Raw genomic sequence first — 20,848 nt, forward strand, 5'->3', positions numbered from 1 at the left:
GAAGTGAAGCAAGACAAACTTGCATTTCTTTAGTGCAATGCAAGCACTTAAAGCAAATTATTATGCTTGTTGAAGGTTAGCCACCACTGTTGAGTCATCAGGAAGCCCAAAAGATGTCCCCGGGGCATTGTGACTTTTGAGGAGCTACACATGATGCACAGAAAAGTCAGTCAGAGTGAATTGGGGAAGAGATTAGTCAGGGTAGTCAAAGAGACTGTTTTAAAAATGTTACGCTATGAACTGCCCTGAGACCTGTGGGTATAGGGTGGTATACAACAACAACAAATAATAAATAATAAATAACCAAATTGCCGCTTTAATTATTTCTTTGAGCCCCTTCCCTGGAAGAAGTATATTAAGCAGAGAGTTAGCCATACAGGACAAGAAAGGAGCAAGATTTCCCTTCATAATCTTAACCAATTTATGTTCCAAGGGCTTTTGGCCTATCCTCAGTCCCCCAATAGTCTTTCCCCTGGATATCTGTAGAAAACAATTTTCGGCTTGTTAACTAGCTATCCTAAGTGGTAATGAACCTACATTGCAATGTCAGTGTCTTGTTGCAAGGCATGACTTCCAGATTCACAGCAGAGCTCTGAGGAAGAATTTCCTTCTGTCCCCTTTGCCTTAGAATAGGTAAAAACTGCAATCTGATTGCCTCTCATTCTATTAAGTCCCTTTCTCCCCCTGTCCTAAACTTAGATTCAATTGTCTCATTTATATATTTAACCCAGTAATCTGGCCCAATCTGAACACTTGTGTACTTAACTGTGATAATCATAGTCTTCCCCTGCCTCCATTTTTCTCCTTTCTTTGTTGTGCCTATTTCTAGATTAGAATTGCCATGGGAACACAGACCTGACTCCTTATTCTTTGTAAAATGTCATGTTCATAGATGGTCATGTGCATCTCATTGTTTAATTATTATTTTTAAGTTGATACTGTGTCTGCCTCTTTGATGTACTGTATTGGAAGTAAAATTATTTTCTGATTCTCTCACTAACCAAATGAATTCCAAATATTTGACACGAGTGTCATATTCAAGGTAGAAGTGGAAACCAAAATCCTGCAATTCAGTGAAGTATAAGCCTTGGCATCAAAATAGTAGTTCTGAATCATTCTCTTCTAGGGTATAGCACCTGCCACTCCAGATCATCCAGTTTCTCTGATCTCTGTCATAAGAGAAATACTTCTGTGGGAAGCACATCAACTGGTATAGGTAGTATTCTGGAGCCATGCGAAGAAGCTGAAACCAAAAGCACTGAGGATAATTTGGAAGTGCCTGTGAAAGACACAACCTCAGAAAAATTCATCAGGTACAAGACTTGCAAAATACTTTTTCCAGTTTGCTCAGGTACTTCTGCAGAAATATTTTAGAATTGCACTGTGATCTAAATGTTATATACAATAAATATTTCATAGGCATCCAGTGAAACAAGATTCTGTGGAATCACAGCTAAAAAGGGTTGATGCCACCAGAGTGGATGCAGACGATATTGTTGAAAAAATATTGCAGAGTCAAGACTTCAGTTTGGACTCAAGTGCAGAAGGTTTGTAAAGCACAGGGGGTGGGGTGGGGGAAAACCTGATTAAATTACTGGCTCCAAATTTCCTCATTCCTGAGTGGGCCTGTATTCCAAATGAGTTAGGTCCAAAGTGATCCTACCATGAGCAGAAGACAACTCTGCTCACAGAAGGGAGGATCTGCAACTTCTGCTGACTCCCTTTTCCACTTGCAGTCTCCCACATCATTCCCAAGGGTTTCTGAATCCTGGGACTGGGGTTTTCATGGGTGCAGAAAGTTGCACCGCAAAGGAAAGGGGCAGGAAAGGTCCATTCCACAAATGGAGTTCTACAAGCTTATTCTTAGATCCAAGTCAAGTGTGATAACATTGCATGTTATGAAATTTGACTTTTTCTTTTTCAGAGGAAGGGCTAAGACTTTTTGTAGGCCCTGGAGGGAGCACTGCTTTTGGAAGTCATCACTTACCCAATAGGTATGTATACTAATTCTACATATCTTCCCTACCTACTGCACAATAAGTAACAAAGACCGCATCTAAGCAATTCTAAAATTTGGAAACACGCTCCAGAAATCATCTGGACATATCATTTTGGTTTTGTTTGTATGTAATTTGAAAATTGAACTGCTCTTTCATGACACCTGACTACCACAGGCTTGTAATACTCACTGACCACCAGTAGAATTTTGAAATGCAAATTGATCATTAATGTTAATATATTTATCATACATTTTTAACACCGTGCTGAGATCTGAAAAGCAACACAACCCATGTCCACAAGCTTACTGTCTAATGCACAAGATATAAAAGGGGAAAAGGGAGGGAACAGGAAAATTAGGAGTGAGGCTGATGATTGAGATGAATTCATTTGATGTGAAAAGCAATGATAACATTCCATGACAACAGAATTATTTGTCCTGCTTGCCATTGTCATCAAGGCTTTCGGCAGACTTCTTCAATTACTTGAATGCATGGATTTATTTTAAAGGTACTGAGTGTCTATGACTCGCAGTGTCTTCAGTGCACCTTTTGCTAGAAAAAGGGCCTGCTGCTGTTTAAACAGTGTTCTAAAGAGGAAATTATATTTTTCCCCAAAACTGGATTGAATTGTTGATGATGGTTTATTAATATATCTTTAATATTTAGTGGTTGTAATCTGATTTCAGTGTTAGATATGGTGTCTGTGATTATCAATAGCTTACATGTGCATCAAAGCCTTGGCACAGACCACAGCATAGAGTTATTGGTTGGGAATCATAGAAAAACTGGGTTGGATTCAGAATGTTGGTTGAATTTCAGTCCCTTGAAATCAGTGTTGAAGTTTAGTCATGACCTAATGTGTTCCAAAGAGTTCAGTGGAGTTTAAGTGCAACTAACTGAAGAATCCAACACCCAGTGTTCAAGCATGTGTAATTAAACCATTGATTCTATTTTGTGGGTATTTGTTTCAAATTAGGTAACATACTGGGCATAGAACTAGATGTTACAAGAGATGCCCAAGTCTTCTCGGTCAAAAACAAATCAAGCTTTCTCTCATATTATAATATCTAAAAAAACAAAAAATGTGTGATGTGGTAACATTGAGCCTTGACTTTTCTCTTCCCTTTCATTAGCTACCACTCACTTGGCCATGAACATCACACATTGCAGAGACACGTAGGCTGCTGTGTTTTGAAAGCAGCAATTAGCCTCTTGTAATAAATATCAAGTTTCCTCCTGTTCAAGAGTGTAAAGTTCTGTTCCAGTATTTTCTACTGCCTTTAATTTTTCAGGGTTGGATCTGGAGCATATGAGCAAGTGGTGATTAAACGCTAGAGGAACTGGACTACAGTGGCAGAATTCTAGGAACTCCAGAACTTGCTTATTTCCCAATACTATTGAAGATGGGTGCTTCCAAAACGCAAGTTTCCATTGACCCGAGTTGTCAGATTGGGTTGCTCATACTGAAAGTGCCCTCTTCTGTTATCTACCTGTGGTATAAGGGCGAATTTTTCTTCTTCAAGTACTTTGCCAGCCATTGTGAATGTGTTGGTAGATTTGTTACATTGTTCTATGTGTCAATCAAAGCACCTTTTTTGAAGATAGGACAAATGGTATCTGATTTGACTTTAATATGGTGAAATCAATTGTCAGTATGTAGAAATGCATTCAGTGATGTTCTCTAACTGCAACCTGGCTGCTGTTGCTTTTTAATCCCTTAAAAAGACAAGCACATCTATTTCAGTCCTTTTCGAGTATTGACTTAATTGTTCCTGTCAAACTAGAATTGCTACAAAATAGGAACAGCTGCTTCAAGGAAATGAGCCAGTCAGCTGTGCTTTGAAAGAAATAGGATTAAATACTGCTACAAATGTGTGCAACTTTAAGGCTAAGTCACATGTGAGAACTAGTTTATTACTTAAAATGAGTGACTAGCTTTCACAAAATTAAATCTGTATCGTATTACATAGTCCTCACTGCTGACAAGATTTGAACCCTTAGTACAACTTTATAGTATTCAAAGATAATTCTTGCTGATATTTGGTATGTACTGAAAAATAAAAGTACTACATCATAGGTGACCTCATTGAATAATAACCAGTAATGAAAAGTTTAGGGCATACAGTAGTATGTTGTTTAGCTCATACAATATTAAATCAAACCGTTTAACACTTAAAAGAGTGCCTTGTTCCTGAGGAAAAAGGAGGTCGGAACGATTTCTTATAAAGCTTTAAGAACAACCATTAAACAGCTAACATAACTGCTATTATGCTTAAGCTGTCAAGAAAAGCACTTTATATAATTTTCTTCACCCCATCTGAAACCAGAGTCTTGTATTTTAATTAGAATTGCTAACTCAGGCCCAGTGTAAATGAGGCATGGATATGAGCAAATAACTTACCTCTGTACTTGCTCCATTTAAAAGGTATCTGCCCTGTTCTACCTGATACACACATTGGTGTTTGCAACTGCCACATATGTGGTATAGTGCAGTGCAGTGCAGTGCTGGTCATGCAGAATGTCTGCATAGCTTGTTTTAAGTCATCTCATTTTAGTCCATTTCATTCAGCTGTTGTTAAGACAGAACTCATTGATTTTGGTGGAATAGTTTCTGGTACATATAAATTTGAACAAATGAAACATGTAATGTGCCTATGCAACAGTTTTGACAAAGCATTTTCTGACAGCATAAACAACCCATTTTATTTTTGTAAAGAATTTTTTAGGGATTTGGAGTGAAGGCTGCCAACAATTCAGAAACATATTGACAGTTAGTTAGTAGTGGACTTCAAATGTCAAAAAAAGTTAGTCACTAGAATTAATCAGTATCTTCAAAACAACTTTGAGTAAGCTAATGAGAGTTACTTGACCTTTGTGGGATGTTCTTATGAATTCCCTGGAGTTGGTCAATGTTTGTTATCTTTCTCAAGAAACATAATGAAAGATTTAAGTTGTTAGCTAAATGAAGGAATTTTGTATCTTGGAGATATGTCGCAACTCATTCTTATTATTTAAATCATATGTGTGAATTGTTAAAATGAGAACCATTTCTTCTGTATTATGGTACCTGGAAGTAACTTGTCGCTGCTTCATAAAACATTTTATTTAGCCTGAATTGTTCTAATTGAGTTCAAGTAAATATTTAATTTTTTAAGCTGCTGTTAAAATAATGCAAAGAGAATACACAACAAAACTTACTTTGAAACATACAGTGATCTAGGTAAAATTGAGTTTGCTCTTAGTGTGTTTAAGTAGGTCACTAAACTAGTGTGGAAATTTGTTGAAAAAATGCTAGTTCTAAAAAGTGTCGGTCCTAAAAGATGAGTGATTTGGAGAGAACAAATTGGCATAAGGGAGAAAGAACACAAGGGATAAAAAAACTAAGGTCACTAACTACAAGGGAACTATCATGTTCAACATTCAATAAACTTTATGTATTGCTTGTTTACTCAGATGTAACGTTCGTCACTCCTAGTGTAAATACCTGCATTCCCTGACTTAATACACCTTACACAAAGGCAATTTCTCTTGTACCCATCACACTGGTAATTTTTTTGAATTCCATGATAGTTCCATTAAACAGCTATTATGCACTTTAGTCAACTGAGCCATGTTAATGAAGTGATTCCATTTGTGTCCCCAAGACATGGGAAATGAACTTCATATTCATATATGGCATTCATTTTGTGTAAACTGTACAGTGATACTCAAAATTAACATTTTTTTAGTAAAGTCTGATTTTTTTACCATAAAATACTTGATGTAAAGTGGTCTTACAAACTCAATAAAAGTTTTGTCTTCAACCTGCATTTTATGTGCTGTTTTTCTGTACAGAGAATCAAAACAACAAAATGCAAAGGGTGTTTGCAATAGTACTGTAACTAATTTCACTTTATTAAATTGAAAGGAGCAAATGAATGGCATTCCATCCCCACCAAATTATTAGCTTGAAAAGGAGTGGGGTTATCTTCCCACTTCCTTCTTTCTAATACAAAATAGTATGCCAAAAGAATACAGGCTAAATTTTGGGAGGAGCTGTATCTCATTTTTAGGTTACTTCCCTGCAGAAAAAAGGCCCAAGACAGGAATAGTTCAGTTGTTTGGGTCAGGTGGTTTCCTGATAAACTTAAATCTTTTGTATTCCTTGTACTAAGTTTAATACTGACCTATTACAAGTTTTAAAATTCAAGATTTTTTTTGGTAGAACCAGGACTCTTCCCTTTCCTAGAGAAGAGAATCAGTTAATGATTTAAGCCTCTCTAGCTCCATTGCTTTCTTTGCTCATCTATATTGGAACCTCTGTACAATTTAGTAGTCTGATTCAAAGGCTAGAGGAAATTAAACTGCATTTTGTATTGAGGCCCGACTTGCAGACATTCTGGAAAGTCAGCTTTATCTTCTTGTGCTAGGTTCACATTTTCTACCTGTGTTTATACCCTGTCAGCATGATTAATTCCACTGATACAGATTGCTGTGATTTCTCAAAATGCTTTTTATGCTATTTTGATTTGTTAGGTACTTTTGTTCTAAAACATTACAAGTTGAATGATCTATTTACTCTGTAAAATCTAGAGAAATGACAGCTCCAAAGCATGAAAAACAAAATATTTTAGTATTAAATAACATTTAGACACTGATCATCTTTGGGACAAAAAAATGTATCTCATTTTGTTTCCATTATAACTATTAAAGCAGTTCATTTTAGGTATTCACTAAGTAAACTGCTGTAGTGGTTGTCATTGTAGTAAGACAATACAAAACTTTGACTGATGACAAAAAGTACTAAACATATGTTTTAGAGCACCACTCTGAGGCCTTGCCACAGCTTTTTAGTGGTTTACCCCTTTGTTCTGCCTTTTGTCATCCTCTATGAATCCCACCCGCAAAAAAGTTCCCGCTTGTTATTTCTGTGAAAAGTTCACATTTCCTCTGCAGAGCAGCTACATTTCCATCAGCAATCTAGCTGGCATCCTACTCTTACGGGCTTATTGTAAACATGATTAGTAACTACTACTTGTATTGGTAGTTAAGGAGCACTTGGTGGTTATCTGTCCAGGGAAGAGACTGCCTTCAATCCTAATACTGAAGAAGTGATTAAACTTAACTTTGCAAACAGGATTGTCTTGAACTATTTAAGTCATTTAAGTGACTATTTTATGTAGTAAGCCCTAGTAGAAACTGTGCTGGGTTTTCTTCTCTATTCTCACCTCAAAAATGATTCCTACAAAGTGACACTATAATAGCAAAGTACACCAGGGAAAATTAGTGGCTACGGTTGTACGCTCTGCAAGGGCTTGGAATCGGGCCAGGCTGGGAAGTGATGCAGTGTTCTGGTTATAGTAAAAGGAGAAAGCTGCTGCAGTGCAACTGTAATAGAGAGCATTACATTCTAAGAAGGTAGAAGTAAAAAAAAAAATCTATCCTAGCATTTTTAAATGTGACAAGTGAATTAGGGAAAAGGTCAAAGAGCAACAGGGTACCAAACCATCTCTTCTCTTGCCCACTCATGTCTGTTGCCTCTGGTATAAAAACAACACTGCAGTCGTCTTCTGACTCTTTACCAAGGTGGTGGTGATAGGAATATTGGAAAAAGCTGCATCCCTTTTTGTTAGATGAGAACAGGATGCCAAGCAAATGCTTTATGGAGAAGCATGCCACCTTGTGGTTGAAATTGTTGCAAGATTAGTGAGATAGAATTGTCTAATATTTGTTTAGAAAAGGCTGTTTACTGTTACAGAGGAACAATATTTATGTACAACTACATCTGCTCATTTGCCAATCTGTTTACCAACTACTGTAATTAAAGAAAAGCATACTTGAACAGATAATACATGCAGGAAGCAAGGCATAACTTCAGTTACTTGAGGCTTTAATAAGGCTATCCTATGACTGGTGTTTGCAGTACTGCTAGATGAATGAGTTCCTTGATCAAACCATTATAAGGTTGAGACTAAGGAAAAGAATTGCTGCTGCTCCCTGCTGCTCCTTTCTATAATCAAAACCTAGCAGTCCCCCAAGGTTATTCTGGTACTTTGGGGGTTAGAATCAGTTTGTGGATGAGTTGAGCAAATGTATTTTCCAACTTTGTTCAGCAAGTAGTATTCTACAATCTTATTTGAAAGTCCTTATTGGACAGCATCTACAAACCCATTTCTATATAGAACAGTGTGAATGGTTCTGAAGAAAACTATTTTAAAGCACACACAAAGAGAGCATTACACCTAGCATTAACTTAAGCAACTAATTTAGTTCTCAACTAAACTTATACTATAAAGATACTGGTAATGGTGGTGTTGCATAATATAGTACACAAACTTCTGCAAAACCACCTTCCAATTCAAAAAATGCATCTTAAACATTACTTTTTCTGTTCGCAGACAGAAAACTTTTCTGACTTCTGTTCTACTAACTACTGTTGTAAGCAGTTGGGTTGAGGAAGGTACATGTTTATTTCTCAATCAAAATAATTAGGTAGGAACATCTTATTCTAGCCCACCTCAATACAAAAAGATGGCACCTGATCCAAGTATTTAGTAGCCAGTCCAATCTGCTGAGTTTTTAAATCCAGCAACTAGCAGAATTCTGCTCATTGGACTCCTCGTTTGCGAAGTAGTACCAAGAACAAGTATTTTTGAAAGCATTTGCTAATTCTCCATCTCTTCATTTTCATATTCAGCATCAATCAGCACTGCAGATCCGTCATGGCTGAGTGCAACTTTGCCAGTTATGAGATTGCTTAGTGTTTCAACTGTTCCACAAAGTTTATGCACTTTAGGAAAAGAAAAAATGTTTGCAAGAGGTACGTAGACAGAGTTTCCATTAATAAATGGCTGCAAACTTTTATTGTTGGCTTCTGTTAAAGGCAGATGCTTGAAATACTTCAGACTATGGTGAGATGGTTGGAATTTGGGTTCTGTTTCAGAGTCATAACAGGGTTTTTTATATTCAGATTTTACGTGGTCCCAGAGTCTCCTTGCAATTATTTGTGCTGTCCAAATAACTTCATTGACCACTGCAGTCTGCAAATACTTTTCATCTTTAAGGCTTGGATATTCAGCTTTGAAAAGCTTTGATATGGAAAACAAAGATGCGGCTTATTTATTGTTAGCACATTCTAACTGTTCAAAGCATTTCACATACTCAGCATTTTATGTTACAGAATATTAAACTAGGCACAGCTCTACTGGACCTTTTCTCACATGTTTACAATACACAAAATAAAGCTGAAAACCGCCTGTGCTTACTTGTTTGACGAATGCAAATATAATTCTCCTGCTGATTTTTAAGATAGACCATAGCCTACAACTGTGTGGCTTTCTGACCATAAAACGGTTGTCCATGCTCCTCAGTTCAATTTTCAATAACATCTATCTGTACGTGTGCTTTTTAAAAACAAAAAACCTCAGAAGCAAGCCCTGTAGTATGCGGTGTAAGCCTCCCTGCAAAATTAGGTAGAATTTGGGCAAACTAGCAAGAGCCCTATCACAATACAATCCCTTGCACGTCTGCTGAAAAGTAAGTTGCACTGAAGTTAATGGAACTTGCTCCTAAATAAGTATGAATGGGCTTGCAACCTTAAAGTAACAAATCCTTAGTTTGAGTTAGCTTTTCTTCCATAAGTTACCCACTTACTGGAAATAAAACAAAAACAATTTTAAATTAATTTTGAGCAATATGGTTGATACTCCTACACTGCCTTATTCCCATCTTAAAAGTACAATCCAAGTTCAGAGTGGCCCACCGAACAAAGTGTTAGGCTTGGACCTGGGTTTAAATCTAGCTAATACTAATGGGAATTATAGGTTAAAAAAAGGTAAAAAGGTGGGAATTACAGCAAAGGGTCTAAAGGCTTAATTAAGTTATTAAAAACAAGTGTACTTCAACAGTTCAATATCCAATAATGCTTACTAAACACTGAAACCGGGAAGAAAACATTCTAAGTAACATTTTCCTCCCTGGATAAATGATTTCATGTTTGATAATATTTCAGGGCTAATTAACAATTATTCTCATTCTTTTTGTCATTTTAAATGCCCAGTTGCCTCTCCATGTCATGTGTTCATCAATCATAACACATTTGTTTTGAAAGTCAGAATCAAAAAAACTTCTTTCCTAGTATGTATTGTGACACTGACTGCTGATCAGTCACACGGTTCACTGGATATCAATTCAGCACAAACTCAATACACAGACTTCTATTTCAGTTATCGTTTTATGTTTTACTATGTAACCACTTTCTACTGAATTTATTCCTCCTTACAGAAGCAAAAGATCCACTTACGGTTTTATAAACTTGTTCCTTGCATTTCTCAAAATGTGTAGGTCCATCATTCTGGTATTTTCTCACAAACACACCTATTTGTGTACAAGTTCCAACATCTTTTTCAGGAGGTGGGGCTCCTAATCCAGTAAACTCCACTGTATAGTCGTAGCGAGCTGCAACATCTTGGGCCCTAAATTTATGACAAAACACCAAACTGTGCAAGTAACTTTGAAAGACCAATCCTAACAGCTCTATCTTGCTCATCAAACATGTGTATAGTGAGTACTGCTAAATCTCCCATCACAAGTACAAGCCATTATTGTGAGAGGCATTTCTTCTTTCCTATTAACAATGCCTGTGTGGATAAGTAGATGTAGAGAAATGGCAGCAGTGACAGGAGATTGTAGCTGTCAGGAACAAAGACACCTCCTCACCAGCCCAACAGACAAGGCCAGTGAGACAAAACAACTCCTGTTCTGTCCAACCCTGAATTTGGAAACAACACATGATTGTTGCCAACAAACTTTTGTTCTGTCAATTAGAACTATACCCAGCCTTCACTGACTTCCAGGAGTCTGTTCTGTTCTTTAGACTATGAAATAGACAGCAAAAAGCATAAAGCTTCACCCTCATTAGAACAGTAATGTGAGAGTTCTCAAACTGGACCATGAATATTCTTAATAATTCTTAAGCATTATTAAGATATGTGTATGTGTGAAGGTTTAGTGGAGCTGGTATCCCACAGAAGGATGGGAGGAGAAGAGGAAATTTGGAGCTATGGTGGAGCAAATAGTATGAAGGAATTTTGAGACAATCCCTATATTAGAGAATATTCCTGCTTTGAGACCAATCCCACTTCACCTAAAAAATCTCTGTATCCTTACCTACTACAATGCCTCGCAATGGTGCTCATGATTAAAAAAAAAAATTTGAATCCCCACAACGAAGAAAATACATAGATCAGAAATTGTTGTCATTTCTTGTCTCACCTACATTCCACATATTGTGAGATTACTGGGGTGTAAAAAGCTACACCTAGACAACCAATGGTTGTCCTTCACTTTAATTACTGTTATTTCCAAAATGATTAACATATAAGGTAGGCATGGCAGTCACCACAGTATATTCAAAATCATAAAAGCTTTCAAAGGGTATAGCAAGGTTTTATTTTATTTCCCCACAGCCTACACTAAAATATACACCAGTTTTTTTGTTGTTGTTTTACTTTTTGGAAGCATATAAAAGATGAAATGAACTTACCAGTTCTTAAATTGTGCACGATTCCATTCAAATTTATGATCTGGGTGTCTGAATAATGTTACAGTTGGAAGCAAACAATTAAATTCTGAGTTTGGTGTTGTTATTACAACCATGGCTGGAGACATAAAACCAAATACCACTTCTGGGAATTTGTCCAGCTCTTCTGCCTCCAGGTGTTCTATTCTGAAGATAGAAGGTTACAAGGATCTTCTTAACAAGTAGATCAACTGAGTACAGTACATACTTGAATGAAGTAGCAAAGCTGCACTACAGTAAGTCTGAAATAAGAAAAAATGCCTTCTCGAGATAACTTTGTTTTTCTGTCTAAAAGTATGACACTATTTTATACTTGATCCAACTAGCCTAGTATTATATATTCCAGCTATGCAGTTCTCCATGGTCTCTAACCAAGACCTATCTCAGTCCTTACCTAGAAGTTCTACATCTTATTAAAAACTGACAAATCATCAGGTCTGGATGACAATCCACCCAAGAGTTCTTAATCACCATCTATATTTTGTTGTTGTTTAGCCGTTTAGTCGTGTCTGACTTTTCATGACTCCATGGACCAGAGCACGCCAGGCACCCATCTATACTTAAGGAATATATGTAAAACCATTTTTAAAGGGATCCAGATGGGATCTAGGATTTTACAGGCCAGTTAGTATAACATTCGTTTTGGGAAAACTGATGGAAAGCATTATTAAAGGTAGAATTACAAAACATACAGAGGAATAAGTCTTTCTGAGGCAGAACCAGGCCTGTTTCATCAATCTAATTTAGAGTATAAACAAACATATAGCTAGAGGTGATACAACTGACACTGTACTTAAGACTTTCAAAGAGGTTTTGATAATGTTTCTGTTAAAGACAGGAAATAGAGTAGGAATAAACAGAAAGTTCTTTCAATGGAAGGATGTGGAGTAACAAAGGATCCGTATTGGGGCCTGTGCTTTCTAACTTGTTCATAAATTATCTGTAGCTAGTGGTAAGCAGTGAGGTGATTATATCAATTGTACCAAAAGGAGTTCAAAAAGGACCTCCCCAAACAATGGCAGTAAATTTAAGCAAGTGTATGTAAATGGATGCCCATTGGGGCAAAACAAATATTCTCATTTCACATATATGTTAATCTGGCAGTTAAGTCTGAACTGCCAATGACTGTATAAGAACTAGACCTTTGGGTCACTGTGAATAGCTCGAAGATGTCGACCTAGCATGCAGTACATATGAAAAAGGTGGATTTTATGTTAAGAATTATTACAAAAGTGATTGAAAATAATACCGCCAGTATCAATCCTACTGCTGATATCATAGTGCTGTTGGACAAAATCTATGGTGCATCCACACTTGGAATACTGTGTACAGTTCTGCTTGCCTCTCCTCAAAAAGGATATTGTAGAATCAGGAAAAGTTCAAAAAAGGGCAATCAAAATGACACCAAAGTTGGAAGATTCGTAAGCCCTAGTTCACATTGTCGGGATTAATGGCGTTTCTCAGGTACAGAAATCTTTTCCAGTTTATAAAAGTAAACAGAGGTTTTTCTAGTATATTCTTTGTATGTGCAGAAACTGAAGCTGGAACATGCTAGAAAGAATTCTAGCTGCTCAGCACTTTTCATTTCTGCTAAGAAGCAAGGTGGATATTGTTTTGACTACATCTCCCTTCAAGGTAACTGGGAACATGTATCAGCTACCCAGTGACCAGTTACACTTTACTTTTGATTCTCTATCTGCCTGGATTCTTGCTTCCTCACTCTCGGTGTATTCTTGTAGTGTGTTAGATTTTATATGCTGAACTGAAAACCCTCAGTTTTCCATGAATGTTTCTATGCCCTTTGTTCCAAAGTATTGCTACACCACACAACAGTCTCAACCATCCCAATTGTATTAATTCGTATTGTCCTAAGTTTAAGAAGTTAAAATATGGCACACTCCTTTATTTTTGAGAAGTTGCTTGGACCTAGGGAAGAGGAATGTGTGTTATATATGGTAGAAAATGTATTTAAATCGACATGCTTTTAAAACCAAAACCTGAAAAACATTGCCAAATAAAATATTTCAGTAGAATACTCACACTTCAATGCATGTTATCATATCAAAGCCCAGCATACAAGGGTCTTTGTGAGCAACTGAACCCTGATAGAGGATAACTGTCAGACGTCTTTCACTTGGCTGGAGATAGTCACCAGGAAGGGGAGATAGTGTATGCCTACAAGCAAACAAGTTGTACAATATAGAAGACCTCAGGTGACAATTACTTTTAACCATACTACCCCCCACCTCATCTAACTACTGGTGCACCAGGAAGTTCCAACTGACTCTAGCTGAAATGGAAGGCAAGTCAGTACAATATAATACTGGATTTGCTAGGGCTCTACAGTCTGCACAGGAAGCGCATTTTAATGCCCTTACTTGACAGCATAAGAAACAACTGTGCACAGTTAGAAGTAATTCTCAGTGCAAGTTTGATTTTTCAATTTTATTCTTTTTCATCATTTAATATAGTAAAAATGTCTATGCATTTTATATAAAAAATTAAACAATAACATTAACAAATTATTTAAAAACTAGATAAAAATGGGAAGACGGCAAAACACAACTGAAGATAAACTCTGGAAGATATTTTTCTTGGGTATAATTCCCACAAACTGAGTATCTTACTTTCAACAAGAACAGTACAATTTTTTTGTGTGACTGTCCCAACAACATTTAAGGCTTTTTAAAAAGGGAAATAACTTAAGAAATTGAAAATGGAGAAGAGTGCAGTTTGCTGACGCCGAGCAAAGCTTATCAGGAGCTAACTACTCTTTCAAATGTATTAGAGAACTGCTAATAATAATATTGGAGAGGTCCAACCAGAAACATACATTGTTCCAAATGTAAAATACTATGGCATAGGATATGACACATAATAATATTCATCCTCAGATGAGTTTTCAGTATTTTTTCTCAGTTGACATTGCTTTTCTTTCCACTGCTAGATTGAGGTGATTTAGGTATATTCTGTGTACTCTACCTAGTCTGGTACTAGCAACGAAACCACAATATTAAATATTCATTTGTTAACTATTAATATTAATCAAATGAAATATTTTCAAACCTAAAAGGTGCTAACGACTCTGAAAAATACTAATTATGAAGCCATGTGAAGAAGAGCAACCCATGGTGATCACACAGTTCCCTAACTCTGGGGAAACAGTGTTATTGTCACTGTTTGCACTGTAACACATGCTTTCTTAATTAGGCTGATCACTGTTGGAACAGATAAAGCTAGCTGCACAGTGCTCCACGAGACTCAACCACCACCTGATTATCAGAGCCAGTGAATCCCAGTGCACTGCCAGGCGAAATGAGAAGGCCCAGTGTGGCCCATGAGCTAGAGATTCCTCGCCATTGCTGTAGCCAACCCCCAATCTCGTGTTAGGAACTGAATGGCTGATATATATATATATATATATATATATATATATATATATATATATATATGCTTTCGTAGATTTTCACGGGTACAGGAATGTAGGTTTTGGTGTCTTCGGGTGTCTTCCCGTGTAAGAGTTGGGGTGTCTAGGCGACGTTTCGACGAGGTCTCACTCGTCATCTTCAGGCTGGTGCTTTCGGCTTCTTGTTACTAGAACAGAGCAGGATCTCAGTGTTTGAGTTCCTATAAATACTGTTGAGGGGGTGTGGTGTATAGCCTCCAACGTTCTGGGCAGAGAGGAAGTTCCTAGGTTAATGTGCCTTTTCTTCTTTTGTTCATTAATTACTTGAGGGATATCTTGAGTGATTACTTGAGTGATATTCTGAGTACCACTTAGGAGGGTCATTAGGTGTGGATTAGTTGCTAAAGCTTTCGTGTCTTGACCTCTTGACCTTGTAAAGAGTTTTTCTGAGAAGATGGCTGTACTGCACTTAGTTGTGCTCTGGCTTGGCTTCGTGTATAGGGGCGAGCTGTGGTTTTGTGCCCTGTGCCAGCCAGATCTGTGTAGGGATTGCAGGGGGGTGCAGCATCCGGAGGTGCCACTATGGTTTGGCTACTGGATGGTGTCTGTAATTTATCTGTGGAGAGGGTCTGGGTTTGGGTCTGGTGTGGTTGATTGGAGATGGCGTTCTGTGTGCCTCTGGTTCTGGTGTCGGTTTTTGTGGGGAGGGCTAATTTCCAGATGTCTGGCAGGCGGGACGTGTCGTCACGCTTGTTCATGTTGTGAGGGTGTTTCTCTATCTCGATGGCTTCCATGATTATTCTCTTGTGGTGATGTTCCATGTTAAAGAGCAATTTGGAATCTGCAAAATTAATTTCGTGTCCTGTTTCTTTCATGTGTTGGTAAAGAGAGGAAGTTTTTTCTTCTTTTTTGAAGAAAAATATATATATTCTGAAATTTCCAAGCCACAAAATATATATATTCTGAAATTTCCAAGCCACAGCAAACAGCTTTTGCAAAAGAAATTAATGGATATTTTTTCTCCTTACATATTCTCCTTCATCACATCTTCACTAATATCTAGCCCAACAAGCACTTCGATGCAGCTGCAGAATTTCAGCATCCATAGTAGCCTGCATTCAGCACATCCCAAATCTGCCACCTGTCAATTATAATTTAATACATTAATAGTCCATAACTAAAACTGGTACAACTTTAAAGTCATTATTAGCTTAGGAATCAAAACCGCTCCTTAATTCTGCATTTGTTTGCACTTAGGGTGACATACAGAGGGTTAGTCATACTCAAAACAGACAACTTAGTTGGGTATCACCCTTAGTTTGCCAAAGGGCAGGGAAGATGTGAGATCTGACTCCACTGGGAAAAAAATCCAAGGACCCAGTTAATGAAGGATAAACTCTGTGGTTAGCATTAAGGCAAAGTTCTCTGTTAACTCCAAACTAGACAACCATGACTTAAAAGTCTGTTAAGCAACCTTAAGCCATGTTTCCTGATTTGGACTTAACAGTGAAATTTGGCTTAACAGAAGCTCTATGTGCCACGCATACAACAGAAGGAAAGGAGATTGTGTGTGTGAAAAATTCTATATGGTAAGCAAAGAAGCACTTTTCCTCCCCTCCTGTCCTGGTTAGCACAAGAACAGGTTCTGTGACTACAGTGTTGGCTATACAGCTCCACTCTACAAGCCCTCATGCTCCTAGTCAGGGTTTGGAATTGGTCTCCAAGTGGCTGAGAAACTTTAAAATAATACAGCAAATTTGAGAGAAGAGACAAGTAATACAAAGCACCCCCTTATTGATCACCCCCATTCCCATTTAAGTTTTCATTATTTGTACTATTTCCGCATGGAAGTGCCTGTCTAGCTCAATTATGTTTAAGTGTGTCACATCACAGCAAGACTAAGGTCAATAATTCTGAAGCAGTTAGCCATACTATAAAGAGCATATTTTGCTAAGAAACATATACAAACCTTTTTAGGTTTATGTTTACTCACTAACTGTTTAACGAACAGGTAGCGTTGTTTGTATAGTGGTGGCATAAATTTAATTGTCCTTGTCAGTTCATCCTTTTGCATTTTTGCATCCATAGCCAAGGCTAAAAACAAAAGATAGGAATGTTTTTGAAATACTATATAACAATTATTTTGCAGCCTGGAAATTCCTGAGCATTCTTGGTTCCTGCTTTTCTTTCAGTCTGAAATCTAACACAAAATTTGTCACCATTTTGACAGGTAGCATTTTGGTATCCCATGTGTTTATTTCCTTCACATCTTTTCTCCACGAAATTGGTTGGCAAAACTTGATACAAACATCAAGATTAGTTTCTATCTTTTGATCTAAAATATGTTATTAATGCATACATTAAAGCCTTTTGTTTATTGGTTATTGTTAATAATGCAAAACAGGTTACTACCAGTGCTTCTTTTTCAAGAAAAATAGGTGCCGGAACACACCATGAAGTTGTTACAGTAAGCCACTGGGTGACTCGGGGCAGCTCTGAATGGATGCTGGTTTTGCAATACCCACAGAGGGTTCACCACCCATAGAGGTGCTAAAAACTACAGCAAGCTATCTCTCTAGCTGGTTTGGGGGTCACCCTTGGTTCTGGTGCAGGTCAAATAAATGCCCCCCCCCCCAAGTTCTCTTAAGATTCAAACAGATGGCTAGAGAAACTCGGAAGGGCCATTACACAAACACACATGCATTCATGCAATGATAGAGGTCTGGCTGGAAAACCTAAATCCCACCACTGCTACACGTCAGACAGATTGAAGAAAAGGAAATACAAATTGGCCCCACCTGTAGCTTGACCAATCACAGCTTGGAGCTAGGTGGAGTCATAGATCTTTTAAAAAGTAGACTTGCACACACTGGTCAGCTTCCATTTTGACTTGAAATGTTCATTTTGGGCTTCTCAGAAGTATATAAAGGCATTAAGTAGGCAGGGGCTGGAGCCAGCCCGCAATGGCACCCCCCTCCCCACAAGAGGTGCCAGAACTGTGCGCCGGAGCACTCCAGCTGAGAAAAAGCACTGGTTACTACCATCATTTCCCATTGCATAATTGCTTAACACTTGAAAAGGCCGATTGCTCTTTCTTAAGCACATGCACTTGGAAGTAAGCCATACTGTAATCTATATGCATTGCCTCTGAGTAAATATGTTTTAAGATTAAGGTATAAATGTTAATTTGTTCTTTATTAATAGCCATAATTTTAAATAAATCCAGCATGCAGCACATAATACATTTTAGTACTGTTCAGGCATTGCACCTGCTGTGAACAGACGGTTGGCAAGTCTAATTAGTATGAACTACAAAATTATTAAAAAATGTTTTGACCTTACTGGCAATGCTGTTTTTTCAATGATTTTATGAGGTTGTCTCATTAAAATGTTCCAGTAGCTTCTTGACAAAATACTAAATAAGGGGAAATATATTTTTCTTCTTCCTGTGCTGTGGCAGTCTCTGACTGGCAAATGTCTAGCTGTCAAGACAACTGAAATAATTGTGCTAAACGCTGTCTCTAAACACACTGTGAGATAGAAGAAATGTTAAGTGAGCAGGCTCACATTACACACTGTACCCAGCCCCGAAATTGGGCACTATTTCTCCTGTCAGTCTGCTCCATAACACCCACAAGTTCAATAGATAGGATTCTGCTCTGAATGCTTCATTATTTGCACAGCACTATTCCTTGTTGTTGTTGTTTTAAAAAAACTTGTTTCTATTCTGTTTTTTTTTAAATTTACAGTGCAATCAGGAGGCATTCTGCAGCAGCTATTTGGCTATAAGAAAGATCCTTCTGGCACTATACTAAAGGCTAATGAATTTAAGCTCAAATCTATGCACACATACTTGGGAGTAAGCCCCACCAAATTCAACAGGACTTGCTTCCGATTAGATAGGACTGTGCTGTAATTCTGAAGACTAGGTTTCTCTGGACTACAGTTCACTTCAACAGATACATACATGAAATCAAGATCAGAGGAAGCATACTTCTGAATCCAAGATGGAGAAGGGGCCATAGCTCAGTGGCAGAGCATGTGATTTGTATGCAAGTCCCCGGTTTAATCCCCCAAATCTCTAGACATTCTGTGTGGGGAGGGCCAATGTTTTTATTTGTCACTACATTATGTATGTTTGCTTTTTTATATTGTAAACTGCCCTGTGATGAAGGGTGGAAGAGAAATTTAATAAGATAAATAAATAAATCCATGTAGACAATACTGTACTGAACAAGATGGATCAATTGTCTGTCTTGGTATAAGGCAGCTTTCTATGTTCCTATGGTTGGAACAAGCAGCAGGGGAAAGCCATCACCTTCATGTCCTACATCCAATGAAACAGCTTCTATTTCACAAAAGCATATGCCATTCACACAGCATTAGAAAAAAGAATGAACCTTGAAGCGCCTTAATAAAGGTCCCTAGATTTAGGCTGCAATCTTATACACACACTTATTTGGGAGCAAGTAAACTCAACGTGGGTATCCCTGCGACGGGGTGAGCTCCTGTTGCTCGGTCCCTGCTCTTGCCAACCAAGCAGTTCGAAAGCACATCAAAGTGCAAGCAGATAAATAGGTATTGCTCCGGCAGGAAGGTAAATGACGTTTCCGTGCACTGCTTTGGTTCGCCAGAAACGGCTTAGTCATGTTGGCCACATGACCCGTAAGCTGTATGCCGGCTCCCTCGGCCAATAAAGCAAGATGAGCGCCACAACCCGAGTTGTCCGCAACTGGACCTTTACCTTTACCTTTAAACTCAATGAGACCTATTTTTGAATCAATATGCCTAGGGTTGTACCATAGATCTACTGCCCAATTTCGCTGCTATTAAATAAACGTAAGCCTAGCACACCACCTAAATTTTATATTCTATATTTTAATAATATTATTATTAATAATAATAATAATAATAAACCTGCCTAGATTCTCTTTGTTCTCGTTTTCCACCTACCAAGGAACCTGTGCATTTCACTTATTAGTGAAGAGACTTGGAATAACTGGATTTTACATTTTCAATTTGTAAGTACCAATTATATTTTCAAATATGGGCTACTGAATGCACCTTCTTCACAGAAGCTTTAAGCGCATTCTGAAACCTGCACAGCACCTAACAGAGTCTCCTTTGAATGACTGCTACCTGCACCCACATCCAGAATTAAAACGACCTAGGAATCTTTGGATGGAGGACAGTATACAAATGTAACAAATAATAACAACAACAACAATAACAATCAACTAAGCTCCCCCGGTCCTGTTTACCTTCCAATCCAGCCTGAAGAAGAGTGCTAGCGATCTAAAAAACAAAACCAAAAAACCTTGCACAGTATTTTGCAAAGTTTTACTTAACCTAATAAACGGCTTACTGCAAACTGAGTGGATTTTCTCTTATTATTACAAACCCACACGACCACCTCTTGGTTTTTACAAGGCTATTTGTTACAGACTACCAACATTTGACATTTTAGGTAAAGGGACAAGGGGCGCCTCTCCTTTCGAAAACTCGAAGGCCGCAGCCTGCTTTTCGTCTCCTGATAATTTCTACTTTAAAGAAAAGCAACGTGTGTGTCTTGTGGGAAGAAGCGGTGTTTTCACTCCTCTCCCTTCCCAAAGGGCGTTTTCCGAGCAGCGAAACGGAACTGGCTCGTGCAGAGGCCTTTCACCGTTCACCCCAGCTGGCCCGGGCGCATATCGAAACGGTGCGGCCCACTCTGAGGAGAAGCGCTTAAGTCCCGCTCTTCGTACTCTCGGAGCCGTATCGGAGGCGCCGCTACCGCCGCCCTAACGTAAGCGCAGCCTCAGCCCAACCGCCCCCTTCCGCCTGCGCCCGCCGCTCTGATTGGCCGCCCGAGCCCGGGAAGGCCCTTCCGTCACTTCCGCAGCG

The 20,848-nt window shown here is 38.1% G+C and overlaps 2 protein-coding genes across 6 annotated transcripts in view; one reads left to right on the forward strand and one right to left on the reverse strand.

The window, feature by feature from the left end:
* The window catches only part of EEIG2 (EEIG family member 2), a 32,495-nt gene extending 28,810 nt beyond the window's left edge, over positions 1-3,685 (forward strand). For both annotated transcript variants that reach the window (XM_081195056.1, XM_081195055.1), the window contains 4 exons: positions 1,127-1,313; positions 1,420-1,547; positions 1,925-1,994; positions 3,293-3,685. In XM_081195056.1, the coding sequence (XP_081051182.1) occupies positions 1,127-1,313; positions 1,420-1,547; positions 1,925-1,994; positions 3,293-3,335 (428 nt within the window). In that variant the 3' untranslated portion in view covers positions 3,336-3,685. The remainder of the gene's footprint in view (positions 1-1,126; positions 1,314-1,419; positions 1,548-1,924; positions 1,995-3,292) is intronic.
* A 208-nt stretch (positions 3,686-3,893) lies between these two features.
* On the reverse strand, positions 3,894-20,780 carry HENMT1 (HEN methyltransferase 1). Of its 4 annotated transcripts, XM_081195047.1 has the most exons (8): positions 20,227-20,780; positions 18,933-19,313; positions 16,935-17,059; positions 15,994-16,106; positions 13,600-13,734; positions 11,524-11,706; positions 10,282-10,453; positions 3,894-9,067 (listed from the first exon to the last, which is right to left on the reverse strand). In XM_081195047.1, the coding sequence occupies exons 2-8, from the start codon at positions 19,177-19,179 to the stop codon at positions 8,645-8,647; spliced, it is 1,398 nt and encodes a 465-aa protein (XP_081051173.1). In that variant the 5' UTR covers positions 19,180-19,313; positions 20,227-20,780; the 3' UTR covers positions 3,894-8,644. The 4 variants fall into 4 exon arrangements, with proteins under 4 accessions (XP_081051173.1, XP_081051174.1, XP_081051176.1 ...); XM_081195048.1 differs by lacking the exon at positions 18,933-19,313 and having other exon boundaries at positions 20,227-20,779; XM_081195050.1 differs by lacking the exons at positions 18,933-19,313; positions 20,227-20,780 and adding an exon at positions 19,421-19,501.
* Positions 20,781-20,848: the final 68 nt, after the last annotated feature.

This window comes from Podarcis bocagei (genome assembly GCF_964188305.1).
Source record: "Podarcis bocagei genome assembly, chromosome: 5".
In the NCBI taxonomy this organism is placed as follows: domain Eukaryota; kingdom Metazoa; phylum Chordata; class Lepidosauria; order Squamata; family Lacertidae; genus Podarcis; species Podarcis bocagei.

Coding starts and splice junctions, on each gene's coding strand:
- HENMT1 (XM_081195047.1), bottom strand. CDS start 19,179: ATGGATTTATTTATTTATCTTATTAAATTTCTCTTCCACCCTTCATCA. Junction 16,107..16,934: donor GTAAACATAAACCTAAAAAG/GTTTGTATATGT, acceptor TATAATTGACAG/GTGGCAGATTTGGGATGTGC. Junction 9,068..10,281: donor AGGAACAAGTTTATAAAACC/GTAAGTGGATCT, acceptor TCCATATCAAAG/CTTTTCAAAGCTGAATATCC.